Here is a 20,838-nt window from a genome sequence, read left to right as displayed (position 1 = left end):
TTTATCCGAGGCTGCAGCGGTGAGAGAAAAGTACAGAAAGGAATGCAAACACTATCTTCTCCTCCCACATAGGACTGCAGTTAGTGGTTTTGCACACACAACGCCCCAAAACACACATCAGAGACATAGAGGCGAGTCCCACTTTGTCTGACACTTTTTATCTTTGTCAGATATTTTCATCCATACACACGTTTTCTAAAACACCATAGAAGATATGTGAAGCAACAGATTGCACATTATTTTAATAGGAATGAACTCCAGTAATGTGACATGTAGTAAAGTTCCTATTCTATCCTGTGCAATGTTATGTGTGTGTGTGTGTGTTTTGTGTGTGTTACATTTTTGTCAAATGTATTTCTGTGAGTCAAGCATGACATGAGGTCTTCCTAGACCCGAGAACTTCAGGGGCAAATATTTGTATTGATACAGGATTACCAGTATTATATTTATTTCCCCCTATGTCTATATGTAGCAGACTGTTTTGTTCACTTCAATTTAAAATAAAATAAAAGCCTTTCTAAGGCTAAGGCGTTGATCTTTCATGACATTACGCATTAAGTAATGGCAGAGGACATGTAGTGATGCAAAACACATTTTCAACAGATTCATGACATCTCAGTCATTTCATATTCAAGTGCTAGTCACTACATAGTACTGAAATGGTTTACAGTAATTATGTCCAATTCAGAAAAATACTGTTAAGGAAAAGGGCAACTATATTTCCAATGACAGAGACGATGTCATTCAGAGAGCAACCACAAAAAAAAAAAAAAGAAGCCAGAAGGCTCTCATACACTGTCATGCATATCAGAGTGCTGTTTTTTGTTTTTAAATCAATTCTCAAAACTCAAGCTGCTAACAATTCTACATCATCATACACCCACAATTGACTTGGTAATATAGAAATATCAAACCAGCACGGACACAAGTGACCTGAATGATTTGGCACGGCAGATACATCCAAAACTTTGGACATCTGTTATTTTGGCCATGGTAAGCAACAGCCTATAACAGCTGAAAAAAAGAAAAAGGCTTAGTGCAAAAACTAAAAAGTTGCAACACGGCATGCATGCAAAGTAACCTGCTCGCATATAAAACATCTCTTTGCCATTACACATACAACAAACAAACAATGCTCCTCGACATAAGAATGGCTGGAATCTAATAATGCTTAACTAGCTAGCACTTTTTAAATGATATTTTTTTTTTATAATATTTTCTCACAGTAGAAAAATAGCTCATCAGCCTTATCTATCATACAATTGAGGACGTGTGTCAACATGAGTTCAAATATACACGTTGAATAATCAAGAGCGGAAATGCAGATCACACTCTCAGTCAAGTAACTCACAGATTCTGGCTGATCTACAAAGGCCACATGAACGTTCACCTTCCCAAATTTGTTAAGTGTCCTATGTACAGTATAGCTAAGCACTTCCTCTCCACAGATACGAGACAGAACCGCTGGCTGGGGGAGCGAGCGCTTCCGTCCGAGTATTCTGCGTAAAGGAAGATCGTCTCTGTTAAAGATCTCCGGCTTTTTGGTTGCAGCTGGTGCACACGCGCACGGGATGGTCCCAGCCGCGCGACGGCACCGCTCGGCGCTCCGGGGAGCACTCGTCGCACACTCCTTGGCCACAGGCGCGGCAGTGGTGCTTGGACAGCTTGGCGGTGAATTCGCGTCGGCAGATGCGGCAAGAGAGAATGTCCTGGTCGGGCACCCAGTAGGCAGGACGGGCGGCGTCTTTCACCAGGCCTTCAAGGAGAAAATGGAGAAAATTGATATTAATGCAGGGGTGCGCAACAGAAAGGCTGTGGGCAATATACGGCACACGAGAGAATTGGATCCAGACAGCCATGCTGTTCTAAAAACATGACTCATCTCAGAGGAACTGTTACAAAATGTCCAAAAGCACTTAATCGACATGCTGCTCATACTTTATAATAATGAACATTTGAGAGGTCATCCATTGGGTGTGACATGGGGAAATTCCATCTTTTTTCATCCATTTGTACCTGCGACATATGGTGACAAGTTGAATAATTCAGTGCGCTTAAATAGAAGAAGACACAATTAACCCGTGTAGCCACCAAGGTAATTATAGTTAACAAAAAAAAAAGAAAAATCAAAAAAGAAAAAAATGCTTTTATCAAAATGAAAATGTACTGAAACTTCATCTTATTTATCTTTTACATTTACAAATCTAACTAATAATAACTATAAATATAAATTAAAATGTAAATTTCAGCATCATAGATAAGCTTTCTGGGTTTATTTTTAATGTATTTATTTTTTATATTGCTGTACATCTGTAGCTACAAAAGAACCAAGGTCAATGTTTGATAAGTGTAGTTTACTTTAGTACACAATACTTAGAAAAAACTTTTTTTTTTAAATATGTTGCACTCAACAAATTCTCCATATATATTAAAAACTATTAAAAATAATAATAATTATAACAATAATAATAATCATCATAAAACTAATCTGAAATGAAGCATTTTCCCAAAAATAAAAACTAACAAACTTGCTCTAAAACGAATTAAATTTAAAAACAAAAATCCAAATGAAATAAATAATAACTAAAATATAATAAAATAAATATCCAAAACTAATATAACCCTTGATTACTCCACGACATCAGTTTCCTATACCGACCAAAAATGAGCAGAGGTGTTGGTTTATTTTATTTTGACACCAAATGGTTGCATTGGCAATTTGAAAATTGCATTCGACTACATTGCAATATTGATTTGAATTTCATTGATTATTTAGCCTTACTTTAGGGATTTATTACTTTGGGAATAGGGGCATAGTCATGCTGGAACAGAAAACAGCCTTCCTCAAACGAAGCATATAAATGGCAAAATAGAAGAATTAAAATTCAGCGGCGCGACAAGGTCTCCCCCCAATTGATAATAAATCCCTTTATTGTTTCCTATTTTTTGCCCGCTTTTAAACTTTTTGTGCAGTGTCCATCACGCGCGATCATTTTTGACTGTTTGTTTATTGAACGTGTCCCACTGCCATCATCTCCATATGGTGGCGGCTTTTTCGCACATCATCCGTAGCATCTGTGACAGCTGGCTCACGCTGAGGGGAATGGCAGAACACCAGCAGCAGCGTGTCACACTGAAATACTTGACTCCATGTTATTTCCTGTCTCATTTGAGCTCCTCATTCTGTCGTTCCAGACAAAGTGCAAAAGAGTATTGCGTTCAGTAAAGAAGATGAATTGGCTTTCAGGACTGTAACTGGAGGCCTGTTGCTATAACGCACACTTCACCAGCCAATACTGTTAAGTACATTTCTGATAGTGGAAAGCGCTCCTTTAAGGCCAGGTGGGTCTATAAAACCTCCTTTGGATGGTTTTAACTTAAGTTCTCTTAACCTCTTCCTCATCTTTTTTGGACAACCACTCATAATGCAGTGCTTATGGTGCTTGTATAAAGGGGAAGTAAACCTTAAATATTTCTTGATAATAATATGTTTTATGTGACCTCACTAGTCTAAACATGACATTCTGATTAATATTACATTTGTGGAATATGAGTTATGAAGCAAAATCCAGCCATTTTTATCCATCTCAGGGGGCGGCCATTTTGCCACTTGCTGTCAACTGAAGATGACATCACAGTTGCTCAGGAAACGACCAATCACAGCTCACTTGTTTTCTGACGCTGAGCTGTAATTGGTTGTTACCTGAGACCTGAGCGACTGTGAAGTCATTTTCACTCGACAGGAAGTGGCAAAATGGCCGTCTTCTGATATTGATAAAAACTGCTGTATTTTGCTGCTTAACTCATATTCCACTAATGCAATATTACCAGAATACTGTATTTAGACAAGTGGGGCTGCATAGAATATATTATTGTCAAGAAGCTTTTTATTTTTGGGGGTGTGGGGTTGACTTCCCCTTTAACTCATTCACTGCCATTGACGGCTATAAATGCCAAAATTTTATTTGAACTATTTATATTAGTTTAACATTTTTTTCCACTTTTGTTAACAAGAGTATGAAAACCTCAAATTTTTTTATTGCACATTTTAAAACAGATATGAAATTTGTGATTAATTGCGAGTTAACTAGTGAAGTCATGTGATTAATTACGATTAAAAACTTTAAATGCCTGACATCCCGAATTTTTTAATCTTTTATTTAAAAAATAAATAAATAATTCACGGCCATTAACGGCTATAAACGTCAAAAATTCATTTGAACTATTTCTTTTAGTTTAACATTTTTCCCCCACTTTTGTTAACAAGAGTATGTAAACCTAGATTTTTTTTTTAATTGTACATTTAGAACCGATATAAAATTTGTCATTAATCGTGAGTTAACTAGTGAAGTCGTGCGATTAATTACAATTACAAATTTTAAGCGCCTCTTGCCCCTAATTTTTAATATTTTTTTTATTTTTATGAATTTATGGCAGTGAATGAGTTAATATGATGATTTTTGAGTTGCATTGGTGTAGAACTGCACCACATCCTAATGAGAAGTTTCTAATATTTGAAACACTGCATTTAAGATCAGATTAATAATGGTACAATATGGCCTTATTTACTGCTATGGGATGTTTCCTGTAGGAAACTCGAAACAGCAAACACCCTAATGTAATATACTACAAGAAACTGTTGCATAAGCAGCTCCAACAACCACTATCAGTGACATTCAAATTATGTACGACGGCAGTGAATTTGAAACGAGGGCCCTTAAAATGAAATTAACTGAGCTATTGAGCATCTGCTGAGTCTCTCGATTACAATAAGACTGCGCAATTAATGACAGAGCTGATTGTTAAATGACCGAGCTTGAGCACAGGACGCTATGGCGCCGCCATAAAATCTTCCAGGGTGTGTCAATTAATGACTTTAGGGACCATTTTGATATTAAAAGTGTTGGCAATTGAGACGTTTTCATTTACAAAGCATGTAAAATGTAGTCTGTTCGTGAAAATATTTCTTATCAGTGCAATTGCAGGCTGCTCATATTTTGAGCGATGAAACTGAAAAAGGATCCTACTACTTGAGTGTAAAGATGATACGTCTCAGCCACCAGAGGGCAATGCATTTCCACGGCAATATTTACAGAGTGACTTACTGCGGTTACACAACAATCCTCTCTAGGTTTTGCTTTGGGCAACACTCACCAAGTGGGATGTCAATAGCGGTGACTACAACCCCTATGGTGTTGGTCACCGCCTCGCCAACCTTCCTGGCGAGGGTTCCGCCTTCCTCCTCCTCCTCTTCCTCCTCGTGAGCTGCATGATGACAAAAGTCTCACTGAGGTGCACTTACTAGGACAAGTGAGGTTAGAGTGGGGGTCATGTGACACTATTTGAGTAGTGATAGAACGTTTTGTTTTTTTTCAAGGCCGATAACTGATTTCAAGCTGATATTCATTTGCAGTAAAAGAGAAAATATTAGTGTCAAAATTAAAAACACATTTTTTTTTTTTTTAAACATACACTATAAAAAATATATAAATATTTATTTGTAAAAATTTAGTCGTTTTTTCACAAAGAAATCCGAAGTAATTTTAACAAGGAGAGTTTTGAGTACATTTTACCAGTTTATTAAAAAAATAAATAATAAAAATTCAATGTTGAGAAATGAACTCATGAACTTCAACTTGGTAGACATCCACTCTACCAGCTGAGCCATGCCACTCTTGCTGTTTGCAACTATAATGCGTTTCTGCTGTGTCTAATACGAGACCAAAGCCTTGGCTCTTGTAGGTACGAGAATTCCACCTGACACCAGCAATTTACTCACACACAGCAGGAGCAGTATGGCTCAGGTGGTAGCGTGGCTGTCACCCAGAATGAAGGCTGTGGGTTTTAAACCTCAACCCATAATTATCTGTTTTTTTAAAAAATATATATATATTTTTTTTAATAAATAAACTGGTAAGACGTATTCAAAACTCTCCTTGTAAGATGTACTTAATTTTTTGGTGAAAAACTTTCCTTGTTTTTTTTTCAAGTAAACATTACTTCTTTTTTTCTTACAGTGCATAAAAAATTGACAGTTTTGTTTAAAAACTCTAACAAAAATAGACATGTGTTAAGGTAAATCAAAAACTAAGCATGTAAATAGTTCCCTAAAATTTTCTATTGCAAACATTTTTCCAAAATTTCAACATAACTTTTTAAATTTGCGTTTATTTTTTTTTTTTTTTTTAAAAGTGTAGGGAGTTCCCAGTGCCAGTATATTTTTTTATAAAATGGAAATTTAAATAAAGCCATAAATTAAAAGGTTCCCTTTATCTTAAATGCATGCGAAATACAAATGTAGCTAATTTGGGGTTTTCCAGAGTTCGTATAAGGTTTCAAAAGATCTTCGCAGACAGTGAAAAATTGTCTGAATATGTTCAAAATGTCTTTACAACAAGTAAAAACTGTCTGTTAACATCTGAATCTGATGAAAACCCTAAATTCGCAAGCATTGACCGCTCAGTGACACACCAGCTTTATCGGCCTTCATATTCGTAAAAAAAGCCGATACTGATATTTGTCAAAATGCCAAATATCGGCCCGACCGATAATCGGTCTATCCCCACTAATGATTGTGGTCATACCTGCTTGTGAGGCTCTCTGCTCAAAGCACACATCGCACACTCGCACAGGGCCGAGACCCCAGCCGCGTTCGGGGACGGGGGCAGCTTTGGAAGAGCAGCCATCGCAGAAGCCCTCCCCGCAGGCACGGCAGTGATGCTTGGTGTCGTTTTCCAGGAAGACCGCTTGACACTTATGGCACAGCTTACAGGAGAGATAAACAAGCCGCTGTTATTGACCTGTTTTGTAATGTCGGTAGGGGGCGGGCAGGAGAAGTCCACACTTTTATCTTGTGCGCACACATGAAGATTGTGTAACAGGAAAGGAACAGCACATAAACATCCCTCGGGACACCGAGTGTTGACGCTGGTGTTGTGTGGCAGAGGGGGGCGGGGCTATTATGGGTCGCTCACCAAGATAAGGGAATTGGGTTTCCAGTAGGTGGGGGCGATCTGGTCTGTCAGCCAGGAGGTGACGGCCTTTGCAGGCTTGACACTGAGCTCCGACACAGACTGGGCCACCAGGTTCACTCCGTCCAGAAGCCGCTGTGCTGCGTTGCTGTTGTCCTTTAAAAAGCCCTCCGACTGCACGACACAAGCATTATTCAATCATTAGTATTTATTATTTTAGCTCAGCTGCAGAGACAGGAATTTTTCATTTGTACAAATACTTGTGGTGAAATACGCTGCTGTCTGTTGATCATTGCATTAAATTAGCAGTTTTTTTATTTGTTTTTGTCTTTCAATAATCCCCATTTGCAGAGAAGTGTTTTACGCTGTCCTGCTGCTCGATGTCTTGCTATTTATGGATCTCACGCAGCTATCTGGTTCCTGCCTTCATAGCGACAATCGGGGTTGTCAGGTGTCACGTACTAAACCAAACTGTACCGCTTGATGTAAAACTTTGCAATGGTAAAGTCAATTGCATCTCCCAAGTCGGACCTTGATGGCAATAATAGAAGCAATTGAACAAATTACAAATGCAATTGATCAAAAAATAGGTTGTTGGTATTTTTTGTTGATCTAAAAAAAGCTTTTGAAACAATTAATCGTTTAATCCTTATTCAATAAGCTCTAAAAAATATGGAATTTATCTGAAGGATAGGGTGCCATCCAAAAAACGTAAAATTTCTTGTGGCGTCCCCCAGGGGTCCGTACTGGGGCCAAAACTCTTTAATTTGTGTATCAATGACATCTTTAATGTATCCCAAGTACTAAAATCCATTCTTTTTCCATAGTAGTGATAATTATAATGACCATAACGAGTGTGAGCAAAAGATCAAATACGTTTTCTTCCCACTCCCATTCAGGCAGAATTGGTCTTTGTTAACATCTTGCTTTTTTTGTTGAAATCTGACACTTACTGCGTTGCTTTTGTTATTGCCTGAAAGTTGAAACAAATAAAAATGTGTGCTGTCAAAGTTAAAGCGTTAACTTATTGATTAATCACAAAAAATGATTGCGTTAATCGGGTATTAACACAGTATTATCACTATTAATTTTGACCTTTAGCTTGATGGCGGATGGTTGCGTTAAAGGTAGCACAGGTTGTGTTTGAGCAATAAACATAACTACATGCATTAATGTAAAACATTTAATAAAAGTTTGCGCATGACATTCAGAATATTTGTTCTAGTCAAAATATTGAGGTACTTTTTTTTTATCATACAACTAACTGGTCAGAAAAAGAGGATGGTGAGAATGTGCAGTGGATCAAAAAAAATTTGAACACATCCTTATAACATTAAATGTGGAACGAATTAACACGTAACAGGTGCTTTTCAAATTTGGCAAATGTTGATAAAAAGCCTTTTTAATTAAGTGATTAATCATGATTAATCAAAACCCTAAAATGTAATTAATCTGATTAAAAAATGTAATCTTTTTGAAAGCTTTAATAAAAATTAAATTAAATTAATATGCGGGGGGGGGGGTTCACGGTCGTCTTTATACAAACAATAAAAGAATCTACAATAAACTAAATCGGATTTATCATACATAAATATTTTGGGTCTGGTCTGGAAGGTTTGTCTAAAATAAAGTCAAATGAGCCATGAATTGTTCATTTAAATTAATTGCATTAATAAAATCTGACTTGCAGTCTTTTAAGCATTCACTGTGACAACTTGACAAAATTCTAACAATCAAGTAAACACAAACCAGTAAATCATAAATAAGATTACAATAACACAAACAAATATGTGCCTTTATCACTTTTAAGCATTAAGCCTATCTAGACACAATTTTTTATTTATTTTTTATTTTTTAAATAAGATGTACATAAAGTTTGCCAATGACTGAAATGAAGCAGTGGTGTGTTTTTTTTCCTTCCAAAATTGTATTCTACTTAATTGAGATATTGATTTGAATGTGGCTAATTGTTCAGAATCCAAAAGTTGTTTTGACACATCCGAGCAAGTGACGTCACTTGTTTCCGAAGGCTACTATTTGGGGTATACAGTAATCTAGCCTGCAACCTGTTCCTCTTACCCCTGGCCAAACGTGCTGGATCTCGGTGCGGACTACTGTATCCACCGGGTCCTGATTCCCATACCAATACTGACGGCTCCGATAGATCACTCCACAGTTGGGGCACTCGATAACATACCTGATCATGAATACAAAAAGAGCTGTGAAAAATGTGGCCAAACGCTCCACTGGTTCATGCTTGTGCGAGAAGTGGAACACAAGTTCATGCAAGGGTAACAAAAAAGCGCCGACTAAGCTCATTTATGCCTGACCCTGCGGATTCCTGCCCTCCTACTCACCCTGACCAGGCGTATTTGGCGAGGCCCATCCAAGGAGAGTCCGAGGAGGCTGAGGTCTTCGGGATGACGATCACTTCTTTGCCTCCTTCATAACAAGCCTGGAGGTGACGTAACCTTGATTTACTGACCGACATACTAACATCCGAATTGTGTGCAAAGAACTAGTTTGCGTGAACATGAGGAAAAATATAACCCGCTGCGCTCACCTTACAGGTGTAAATGCGATTATCATGCTGAAGAGAATAGCGACAACGATGCTTTGCCTCGTGGCAGACTCCCTCTCCGAGGTGGTTCATGCTGTTCTTGCAACCGGATCTGCGATGACATCAGCGGGCCAGAGCGTTAAACGAGTACCAACGGGAGGAGAGTGAGGCTGGGATTGAACAGACACTGACCCACAACTGAGGCACAAGCTGGAGCAAGTGAAGTACTCATCAGGGAAGAAGCAACTGTGAGCTACCAGCTCGTCTCCAATTTCCCCGCTGAAGCGCACGCTCAACGCCTGTGAGGATATCAAACAGGAAATACTACAAAACAACTCAAAGGTGCTACTTTTTGAACATAAGCATAACATGGAGGTTGTGAACTGGTTTACAACGAGCAGTTCAACTTTGTAATTGCTTCGCCTTACCAACAGAGCTTTAAAGATGACCACAGGGGTGCGTGGAGAACGCGTGGCGTTGTTGTCCAGGAGCTGCTCCAGTTTATTCTGCAGGCCGCAGAAGTCCGTGGGCGGGGTGAGAGTCTGCGTGCCCAAGTACTGAACAGAACTGAAAGCCTCCGGGAAACGGGAAACCTTTTTAAAACGGTCCAACAGCAGCCGGTCAAGAGATTCCTGGGATTTATCTAACACAAAGCACAAATAGGTTTCATTGAAATATATCAGACTGGGCTACTTCCGTGATCGAGACATGGGAGTAAAGCTCAAGCATACACATTTGACAGATACAAATATAAACAGCTTTTCCAGCTACTACTACAAGCAATCCTTAGGTTAGCAAAGCAAGTTAAGCAAGGAATTGATCTGTATGTCGCTATTTTAAACACAACCTAAATCATGGTTTGTTTAAAAAATAAAAAATAAAAAAAGATATAGTGTGCAATATAAATCAAATGTAAATATGTGTTCAACTATTGGTAACACACATACTGTATGAGAGGGATTAACTTAATCAATTAAATGCATTGCGCCACACAATGCATTCTGGGAACCGAAAATTTACCTTTTTATTTTATTTTATTTTTTTACTATATTGACAGTTCACCCCTGCTATTCACAGAGAATAGGACTGAGACTGGCCCGCGGATAGTGATATTCTGTGTATAATTGACGTCCATTGAAATGCATTATATTAAATATTTTTATAATTAATCGACCGATTAATCGGTAATCTGTGTTTTTTTCCTGCTAAAAATCAGTATCAGTCTTAAAAAAAATCCATATCAGTCGGGCCCAGAAATTGAGACATAATCTCACCAATTAATCTATTGCATAAATCATTGCATTTCTTGACTTCAGCTAGACTCAAGTATACATTTATTTGTTTTATGTTTTTAATACTTTGTTTTTATTTATAATTTTCTTATTATTACTTATTGTTATAATAATTATTATATAATTATTTTGTTTTGTTTTTTTTCATTTATGTGAGCTGTTTTTATTTATTTATTTATTTTAAAGTGGAGCATTTCATAAAAGCCACTGAGCTTCAATTCCTCTCCTGCACAATTGTTGTCAAAAGTCTTGCTATCCTGTAATTCTGTTTTAATGTGCATATAAATAATCAAATAAAAGCTGGAATTCTCAACTTTTGTCTCATATCATGTTTTGATCTGAAACCCAAATGTGTACAAAAAGAGGGCTTGACCTTGCTGTGCCAATACTGTATAAGCAAAGTTACCAGAATTCCTACCTGTACCAAGAAGCTTAGTATGGACAGTTTCATGGAAGATGATCACAGCGGGACCCAAAGTGGAGAGAGGAACATCCAGACCGCAGCGAGCCGTGGTGGCCTTCAGTTCCTTGGTGAAATGCTTCAAGTAGGCCTCCGAGGCATCCCCAAGAAATTTGAAGAGGTCGTCGTGGAGACGGTCTGCGTGGGTGCGGTAGATGATGAGGTCAGAGATGGCGAGCACCTTGAGCAAGAGACGGGTCCTCTGGCCCTGTTTGGAACTGTTCCCCAGCAGCCCCTCCGTATCGATGACCACCACATTGTGGAAGGGGTCGAAGGCCGCCCACACACCGACCGTGCAGGACTCCTGCGTGGGAGAAGTCTTGAAGACTTCCCTGCCCATAAAGAAGGTGTGGTTGAGGGTGTGGGATTTGCCCTCTCCGGTGTTACCAAAGATGGACACCACTTTTAGGAGCTGGCCAGCGCCGCAGTTCAGCTTCTTCACAAATGCAGAGTCATCTTCTATCTGAGAAATTTTAAATCAAATGATTAAGACTTTGATTGACTTCTATAATGCACTACTTTTATACAGCGTACCTGCATTTCCTCATTTTCATCAACAAGGAGGAAACTCGAGACATTTTCCAGCAATTTTGCCCTCAGTGACTTTTTCTCATCAACGATTTGGATGGCAGGCTGAATAGGAGCTTGAACAGGCTTGAGCTCCACGTGTTTTGGTGGCGGAAGATACGATATGAGCTGGTGTTTCTTCTTGTTCCCTCCACTGTGAGTGCGCTTTTGACAATCTTGGCACAAATTCACTTTGCAATTCTGGCAGCGGACCACTGACCTGCTGCGCTTGCCATTGTCCCCCCCTTTGCAGTTGTCACAGTAAGGGATGTGGCCCGGCCTTATCTGGAGACGCTGGTGCTTCTGGAGGTGCTCCTGACTGTGAAGCTCCAGATCACAACGAACACACTGCAAGGTCCTGCACTCTTCACATTCGAAGGAGGCCTCCTCAAAGCCACCACAGGCGTAACTCTCTTGACATGTTAGACTTGTATTGACTCCCTTTTCTGAAGAAGATGAGCCATGCCCACTCATCGTTTCTTTTCGGTCACTTCAAAAATACAGCTGATTGCCTTTTGGAAAAGTTTTAACTGTAGCACCAGTGATTTCCAACAGCACTTTTTAAGTAAAACTTGCGATAATACTGGCTAATTGAACAAAAAAAAAAACTTAAATTAGTTGCATTCTGGCAAGGTTGCTGGTTGATTTGAAAACAATAAAACAACTTACTTTAGCCAGCGTGTATTTCAAGCATCTAAAAGTTATAACTAAAAACAAAGCATGCACATTAACATTAATTACAATAAATGAGAATTAAAATATAGAAAGATGACTATGAATCCGTTAGCAATCCGAGAAAACAAACTCTTCCTTGTTTATGATGAATGAGCAAATAATGCTAACAACAAGCTACCTATCAGACTGGCCCTTAGTCATAAAAATAGCTCGCCGGCTAACACAGCAGATATTATCTGGCATCCAAACAAGAAATGCTTTGCTCCAAGCTAGCAGTTGTGTGCGTATCGAATCTTTGTCTAAATCAATGCCGTCGTTTTGGAGCAAGCAGCAGCCAAAAACAAGCAGCTAGCGAGAGACACTTCAAAACATCAACAAAACTGCAGTCAGTCGATGTCAAACAGCTTGGATAACCGCAGACACTAGAAAACAAGGAAGGGGATCCTTACGACGTCGCTTTAAAAGTCAATTTTTTTCAAAAGTGTACCTCTTTTTTTTAAATCCGTCCGAGCCGTGTCATTGTTTTTGTTCTTGAGTCCCCTCCCTAACAGATTTCTCTAGCTACATTATGTTGACGCCAGGACAGATCAGCTGATCAGATTATTTTCAGTCATAGGGTCAGTGGAGGGCGGTCCGCTATTGCATCATGGGAACTGTAGTTCAACAGTGGAAAACGCAGTCGTCGTCAATTCAAGGCACAACACAATTCATTTCCACCCATTTATACCAGAATTTTGTGCTCAAAGGTCATATTTCATTCTAAAAAAAAAAAGAAGGACAGATTTCATTCATAAATTAGGTCAAATAAATACATAAATAAATAAATAAAACAGGGTAAGAAATTACAAAGTGATATAATTGTCAAATATATAAAATAGTTTATTTAATAAAATAATTTATTTTAGATTGTATTTTTAATCAAACAATTGTTTTTTGCTGTTGTTGTTGTTGTTGTTTTGTTTCATTTTTAAAGCTATTGTAAAACATATACCGGTATGTAAAATTATTTATTTTACTCATATATAGACTAAGACTATATAGAATAATGTGAAGAAATCACCATGCAATGAATACTTCCCAGTGTTGTGCATGGGGAGGAAAAAAGATGGATGGATGAATGGATGGTATTTTTAAAACAATATGTATATATATACACACAGTATGTATATATATGATATTGTAATTAACCAATTTTAGGAACGATCAGCTAAATTAATGCAATAAATATTACAGGACAATTGATCATGTACATTTTTGGTGGGCTGGATTAATTAATGTTTACAATCCCTGCTCTATTCCTTAGTAATGGTGTAACTATATATTGTTTAATGGCTAAAGTAGTTATCATAATTTCGTCTTTGATTTAACAAAAAAAGTACAATCAAATCACTTGTACAGAAGTAGAGGTGCATTTAAGCAATAATTTAGTACAGGTCTAACAGATGCGTAGCCTTATAATAAATAACAAATGCATTAAAACAACTTTAACATTTATTTGAAAAATGAATGTTGCTTGAAAAAAAGTCTTGGGAGTTACAGTAGTAACTAAAGTCTTTAAGCATTTTAATGAGTGTAACGGTGATTTCTGATTGGAGGACATGCCCCAACGTAATCTTTCCTACAGAGGATGACTTTAAATGGCCTTTGTCTTGCAAACAAGCACTTCAAAGTGTCAGCAGGTGACCATTTGTTCCAAATAACACTTGGTTGCTGCTACTTTCCCTCCAATTTCTTCACTGACAGTATCTCGCGCCACTTGTTCTTTTGAAATGGAATGTTAGTGAGTAAAAAGAAGCACAATGGGAATTAAACATGTGCTGCTCGGTAGTGCATTTATTTCCACTTAAATACAAAAAAACACACATACAAAAACATGAAAGACAAAAATAGCGACAAGACAGGAGTTGAAGAAAACAAGAAAGAAGAAAGTAGTATGCGGATTCACATTCATTTAAAGATTCTCCTCCAGCCACATTCACAAAAAGTCTTAAAGCATTTAACCAAACCAAGCTTTTTGTTTTTTGCAGCATTGTGCTTGTGCTTCATAGCAGCAAAGATGGCGCAGTCAAACACATCTTTGAGGTGATGCTGGGTCAGAGCCGAACACTCCATGTAGCCGTAAGCTCGGATCCTGCGTGCCAGCCTCTTGGCCCGGCCCGTTGACACCGGTTTGGCACGCCGCTGGGCCAGGTGAACGAGGACATCCGCGTCATGGCAAAGGTCTGACTGCGTACCCACTAGGACGATGGGAGATGTGGGGTTCCGTGCACGGATCTGCCGGATCCACTTGGAAGCGATGTTGTCAAAAGAGACAGGATTGACGAGGCTGAAACATAAGATGAAGACGTCCACGTGGGCGTAGCATAGAGAGCGAAGATGGCCAAACTCATCCTGTTGACAATCATAAACACAAATTCATACATCATTTTTGAAGACTTTTTACAGTCACCATGTGAGGCATTTACCTGTCCAGCTGTATCAATCAGTTTAAGTCGTATTTGCACTCCATTCACATAAACCAAACCTGTGAATTCATAAATATCAGTTCTATAATATCAACTTTTTAAAATGATATAGTCCTACCAGTAAACACGTCGAAAGCCGTCTGCCTGTACTCGCTGTTGTACCCGTTGAAGATGTAGCTGATGATCATGCTCGTCTTCCCCACAGCTCCATCACCAACCAAGAGGCAGCTCAACTCTTCCCTTGGCCAGCCGGACTTCTCATGATTCTGAGGAGCCATCATTTTTTCTCCTTCTTATTGTCTACACATCCTCGGCATCCCACACTAGTCAGAGTCCGCACAGCATGGTTACATTACTGTAATGAAGAGATCTTGTCCCTGTGAGTGCCCCCCCACCCCCACAAAAAAAAGGAAGCGGGACACTTCCAGTTCAAAAGAACAAAAGCAGCCAATCAGATGAGTTATGTCCAACAGTCACTGTCCGATTCCGTTTGCTGCTTATTTGCATAGTCACGCCCACTTTCACCATTTGATGTTGTTTTCAGATGTTTCTTTTTACAATTTTCTCCACAATAAATAAATAAATAAATAAAATCAGCTGTGATAGGGTCCAGCACACATGTGAACTAAGTGAAGATAAACAATAAATGAATAAATAAATAACATCAGCTGTGATAGGGTCCAGCACACGTGTCAACGAAGTGAGGATAATCTAAAGATGGATGGATAAATAAACAAATAAATAAATAATAGGTAGGTTTAACAGAACAGCAAATAATGTAAAGAAACAGTTTACTTTCACTTTAACTTCAACTGATCACCTCAGTTGGTCAAAAACATCTTTTAATGTGGTTCCCAGCTCACTTACGAGAACATTTTCGTTACAGTACAATGACAAAAAAAAAACAGTTATTAAATCAATTAAACAAATAAAAATATATGTATGGAGAATGACTAGAACAACAAATAGAGTCATATGAAGAAGAAGAAGAAGAAGAAAACGCAGCAGCAGAAGAAGAAGAAACAAAAAGAAATAAATAAAAAGGGTTACGTTTGGCTTTACTTCCATAATGCAATGCCAGTTTTGGCCCACAGAGGGAAGTGTTACTCTGGTTTGGAGACTGTACAGTAACAACAACTAACAAATTCATAATGACAACCCCTTTCCCCCTTTCCCCCCTCTTTGCTTGTTACGCTTTCCCCCAAAACAATGTTTATTACTGAAATGTCTTAGTCCCCCACAATCATCAGCACTTTACTCCCTTGCGCCAAAGAATTGTTCAAGCTATATTCATAGTGCCCCACTGTTAATACTTAATCTGAAGTATCGTGGTTGTGCTTTACTGTATTGCATTGTGACACATTATGACTATTGCTGATATTATGTTCAGATTTAAATACTCAATACTCAATACTCAGCTCAACTCAATTTTATTTATGGTTAACATTAACAGCAACCGCTGCTGTACATCAGTTGCAGCATACAATAATTTCATTTTAAGATGAATTCACATTCAGAATATTTATTGACATTGTCACAAAGGAACTAAGTAATTTTGGCTACAGTGAAACGTTACTGTAAACTGCAGCTGGACGGAGTCCAGGAAAAAGTTCCCCACGGGGAAAATAAAAGTATATCGTATCGTATCTTAAGTATTACACAATTCCAACCGAAATGTTAACCATGAAAAGCATGACTCTGAAGTCACTCAAAAACTATAGCTATCAATGTGTTCATCCATTGACACATATGCAGTGTATATAGAAGGATATACATATTTAAATTTTATACAGAGGTTGACAAACTTTGCTACTTGCTACAATATGCCCCCCTCCAACCCCCCAAAATAGAATGTGCATATTTGCATTTGGGCATTCACCTATCGCACACACCTAGTCACACATAGACACACAAACGGTGGAGGATATTAATAGTCTTATACGTGACTGTTTCTTCTTGATGGATAACAAACTTGTCGTTTCACTTCCAAATACTTATGGTTGAGAATTGTACTCACATTGTAAAATGTGCTTTTAGAGCAGCGGGAAATGTTTGGGGCTGAAAATATGACTTTAAACAAAGTGTTGTCCCTTATCTGTCTACTCCTGCAGGAAACTGTGCGTGTATTGTGTTGTAAGGTCTCTGCTTCCTGTTGGCCGTTGTTTCAAACTCAATCCTTCTCTTGCCCCTTTCTCTCCCACTCTTTCCCACCACCTGTGGTGTTACACACTTTTAAAGGTAGGAGGGCAACATCTGGGTCCCCTGGCGCCCATCATGGGCCCCCCTCTGCCAGCTGTTGCTTACAATGCTGTTCCTTCATTCAAGGTAAACGTCCAACACAGGAAATACACCCTCGCACCATCACCTTCCCACCCCTCTCAAGGAGAACTTTTGCCCTCATTACATGCGAGAGGGCACATGACTTGACTCGAGTTACCAATTTCAGGATTTGAGGCTCAGCAAAAATTCATGGAAGAGTCAAACTTGACTTTGACTGGGTATTCATGAGACTGTACTGCTTAAAAATCTGAATTTGCCGTTTGTTTTGTTTTTGAAAACAATTGTTGTGCTCTATCTCGACGATTATTGACAATTCCAATTATGTCACAAGTCAAAATGGCGGTCTTGTGTTTCGAGGAAGGTTTGAAGTTGAGGTTTGAAACATATGTTATGTATTTACATTTGCCTTGAAAGCTTTGAGGTCAGAACTGACACAATCCGAGTGGAATAATTACGGTTTCCCACTTTCTTCGAATGCAGCATTTTCCCTCGGTGAACAGATGTTTACCGCTCATTGAAAATCATTGAACTTGAGATCATTGAAATTTGATTTGTGAGGATTATTTTGATTTGAAAATGTGATCAAATGTTGTTTGACTACAATATGCTTGGTTCGTATGCAAAAGCAATAGAATACGCCATGGAACGTTGCCTTGCGGAAATTCCCAAATGTTTGGAATTGTCAATTACATTTGGATTCATGTTTTTTATGACATCTTTATCCATCACGATAAACCTACAAAGACACGTGACGCAAGTTATGTTAACGTAGCAGTTTAGCTAACGGATAGCTAGTCAAACATGAACCAAGCCTCATTTCAGCAGAGGTGGCAAATCTAGGTCCATAAAGTAAAAACCCTGCCACAGTTTGGCTTTAGCCCCAAGTGCTAGCTAGCTAACTCCATTGGTGCTCGTTTACCTGCTAGGGAGCTAGCTAGCTAGCATCAGGGGCAAAAGCAAAACTGTGGCATTTAGCCCCAGGTGATAGCTAGTTAGCTCCACTGGTGCTCGTTTACCTGCTAGGGAGCTAGCTAGCTAGCTAGCATCAGGGGCTAAAGCCAAACTGTGGCACATTTTTTACTTTCTGGACCTGGATTTGCCACCTCTGCATTTCAGCTACATGTTTAATTGAGAAGACGAAGTAATACATTATATTCAGACTGTTTCGAGACCATTAATAAAACATTGACTGATTGTGAATATGTTACTAATGAAAGTATGGATACTGAGTGCAAAGTAGCTAATGTGCAAATTTATCTTGACTTGACTTAAGACTTATGGCTTGTTCATGGCTATGATCCAGTCAGCATTTGTTTTCCTTGCTGTGTGTGTGTGTGTGTGTGTGTGTGTGTGTGCGTGTGTGTGTGTGTGTGTGTGCGTGCGTGTGTGCGTGTGTGTGTGTGTGTGTGTGTGTGTGTGTGTGTGTACATTACTTGTACCATGCAGCAGATGTCAGCAGTGCACCGATCAGCGCCTCCAGCCAGCTGACTGCACATCTCTTAATGTAAACATGTTGTCTGTAAGCATTCTCACACGCTCCACCAAGTGTGGCTATTAGTTCTGTTGGAGAAATGTATCCTGACATAGTTTGAAAGATGTCATCTTTTTAGCATAGGTCTGCCTATTTAGGAGGGTACCCCCTGTATGTAAAACTCCCCTCCAACAATTCCAAATGCTTCTTGTGAATTCAATTTAACTTGTGCGCGTCTCGAAATACTGTATATTGAATTGGCTGCTGTGTGTGGTTTGAACGGCTACCAGCAAACACGGTCTCATAACAAATCTGACAACAATGGAGAAATCTGTCAGATAGGTGTTAAAAGATTAAGCCCCACCCTAAGCCTAAGATCAACATGGCAGACAGCACACAAAACAAGTGGCTGGCACAGAGATGAAGTGATCAAGCCCCCATTTGCATAACATCTCCCACATAATGTCGCTTTAAGTAGATATTCGCGCGCCTTTTAAAGGCTGGGGATTACACAGGGTTGGCTCTCCCGTCGCACGGAGCGACAGCGTTACGGAAATGCTCCTTCCTGGACGCTAGGTGCGACTTCAGGGTCGTGACTGGGGTACCGCCGCTTGCTGTGCACATGTTTAACCTAATCTCATCTGCCATTGTTTACAGTCATGAGGTCAAAGGGCTCGACCTGCTTGCTTGAATTCCACATAGACACCGTGATGGATTAACTGGAGTGCTTGTGGTCGTTTGCTTTAATTGCCCTTTCTACATTGCGTGACATGTGCCCCGCGACTGGCTGGCGTTCACCCCACCTCAAGCTGCAGCGTCCCCGTGACCCTGAGCTGGATAAGCAGCATAGAAAATGAATGGATGGTTGGAGGCATTGCGTGACAATTGCATGACCTGTGTTTGGATAAACCGCCCATTGACATCATCTGTATGTTGAGTGTCACCAGCCAGAGTGGCAGATAATTTAGATAGAAATGTGATGACTGTCACAAAGAACAATGGAAGAAAAATATACACAGAAAACCCCACCTACTAATACTACTAAAACATTAGGGATGGGCGAGTTTAGCAATAATAGGCCGATACCGGGCCTGACTTCAAGGTATGTCATGGTACTCGTGTCATCGACACCGCCACAAGTAAAAAAAAAAAAAAATTGCAAAGTTCTTTAAATTAAAAATTCCAGGACAATGAAAAAATACATTTCCCCATGATTTTGCGCGGTTATGATGCGTTAAGACACACGTGTCGGAGTCCGGCCCTCGAGAACCTGCATGTTTTCGAGGTTTCTTTACTCCAACACATCTGATTCAATGATCAGGATCATTATCAGGCTCCTGCAGAGCTTGCTGATGAGTTTAAATATGAATCAGCTGTGTTGAACATGGGAAACCTCTAAAACATGCAGGACTCAGGCCCTCAAGGACGGACTTTGACACTACTGCCTTAAGATGTCACCCAAACACAAGGCGCTAATTTGTCGGAGGGCGAGCTAGCATAGTTGCATTACGTGTTCTCCTTAAAGGGGAAGTCAACCTTAAACATTTCTTGACAATATGTGACATCACTAAACATAAACACAATATGTGACGTCTGAACATGACATTCTGATTAATATTACATTACACAGCAAAATCCAGCTGTTTTTATCCATCTCAGGGTGCGGCCATTTTGCCACTGAAGTTGTTCAGGGCACAGGCAACAACCAACCACAGCTCACCTGTTTTCTGAAGCTGAGCTGTGATTGGTTGTTACTTGAGCAACTGTGATGTCATTTTCACTCGACAGCAAGTAGCAAAATGGCCGACTTCTGATTACCGTATTTAGACTAGTGGGGCTGCATAGAACATATTATTGTTAAGAATCTTTTTGGGTTTGACTTTCCCTTTAACCCGACATTGGCATTGTTGGCATGATGTGATTGCTGGTTTTGTTAAACATCTGCCACAATGTGGTCATTTGGTGTCATACTTTATGGCAACATGCACTTTTGTTTTATTATCTTAAAACTGATTTTTTTTTTTTTTTTGCAGATAAAGCCCCATATGAGAAGGTCAAACGAATTAGATCCGAAAGCAGAACAGAGTTTATGGGTCA

General features: G+C 39.2%; 2 protein-coding genes across 2 annotated transcripts; both read right to left on the bottom strand.

The window, feature by feature from the left end:
• Positions 1 to 142: 142 nt before the first annotated feature.
• LOC144044147 (zinc finger FYVE domain-containing protein 1-like) lies at positions 143 to 13,096 on the bottom strand. Its single transcript, XM_077558381.1, has 11 exons — positions 11,818 to 13,096; positions 11,242 to 11,746; positions 9,960 to 10,174; positions 9,724 to 9,830; positions 9,535 to 9,643; positions 9,329 to 9,426; positions 9,051 to 9,168; positions 6,975 to 7,145; positions 6,585 to 6,765; positions 5,155 to 5,265; positions 143 to 1,756 (listed from the first exon to the last, which is right to left on the bottom strand). Exons 1-11 carry the CDS (start codon positions 12,322 to 12,324, stop codon positions 1,524 to 1,526), a joined length of 2,355 nt encoding a protein of 784 aa, XP_077414507.1. The 5' UTR covers positions 12,325 to 13,096; the 3' UTR covers positions 143 to 1,523.
• Positions 13,097 to 14,472: 1,376 nt separating this feature from the next.
• LOC144060223 (rho-related GTP-binding protein RhoV-like) lies at positions 14,473 to 15,331 on the bottom strand. The gene is made up of 3 exons (XM_077579538.1): positions 15,109 to 15,331; positions 14,991 to 15,049; positions 14,473 to 14,916 (listed from the first exon to the last, which is right to left on the bottom strand). Exons 1-3 carry the CDS (start codon positions 15,269 to 15,271, stop codon positions 14,473 to 14,475), a joined length of 666 nt encoding a protein of 221 aa, XP_077435664.1. The 5' UTR covers positions 15,272 to 15,331.
• Between the last annotated feature and the right edge of the window lie 5,507 nt (positions 15,332 to 20,838).

Source organism: Vanacampus margaritifer, chromosome 1 (genome assembly GCF_051991255.1).
Source record: "Vanacampus margaritifer isolate UIUO_Vmar chromosome 1, RoL_Vmar_1.0, whole genome shotgun sequence".
Taxonomy (NCBI): Eukaryota; Metazoa; Chordata; class Actinopteri; order Syngnathiformes; family Syngnathidae; genus Vanacampus; species Vanacampus margaritifer.
Note: the sequence above shows the minus strand (reverse complement) of the source record. Positions and strands in the feature narration are given on the sequence as shown.

Coding starts and splice junctions, on each gene's coding strand:
- LOC144044147 (XM_077558381.1), bottom strand. CDS start 12,324: ATGAGTGGGCATGGCTCATCTTCTTCAGAAAAGGGAGTCAATACAAGT. Junction 7,146..9,050: donor TCCAGCACGTTTGGCCAGGG/GTAAGAGGAACA, acceptor TGTGTCGTGCAG/TCGGAGGGCTTTTTAAAGGA. Junction 6,766..6,974: donor AACCCAATTCCCTTATCTTG/GTGAGCGACCCA, acceptor CTCTCCTGTAAG/CTGTGCCATAAGTGTCAAGC.
- LOC144060223 (XM_077579538.1), bottom strand. CDS start 15,271: ATGATGGCTCCTCAGAATCATGAGAAGTCCGGCTGGCCAAGGGAAGAG. Junction 15,050..15,108: donor GGCTTTCGACGTGTTTACTG/GTAGGACTATAT, acceptor ATGAATTCACAG/GTTTGGTTTATGTGAATGGA. Junction 14,917..14,990: donor TGATTGATACAGCTGGACAG/GTAAATGCCTCA, acceptor GATTGTCAACAG/GATGAGTTTGGCCATCTTCG.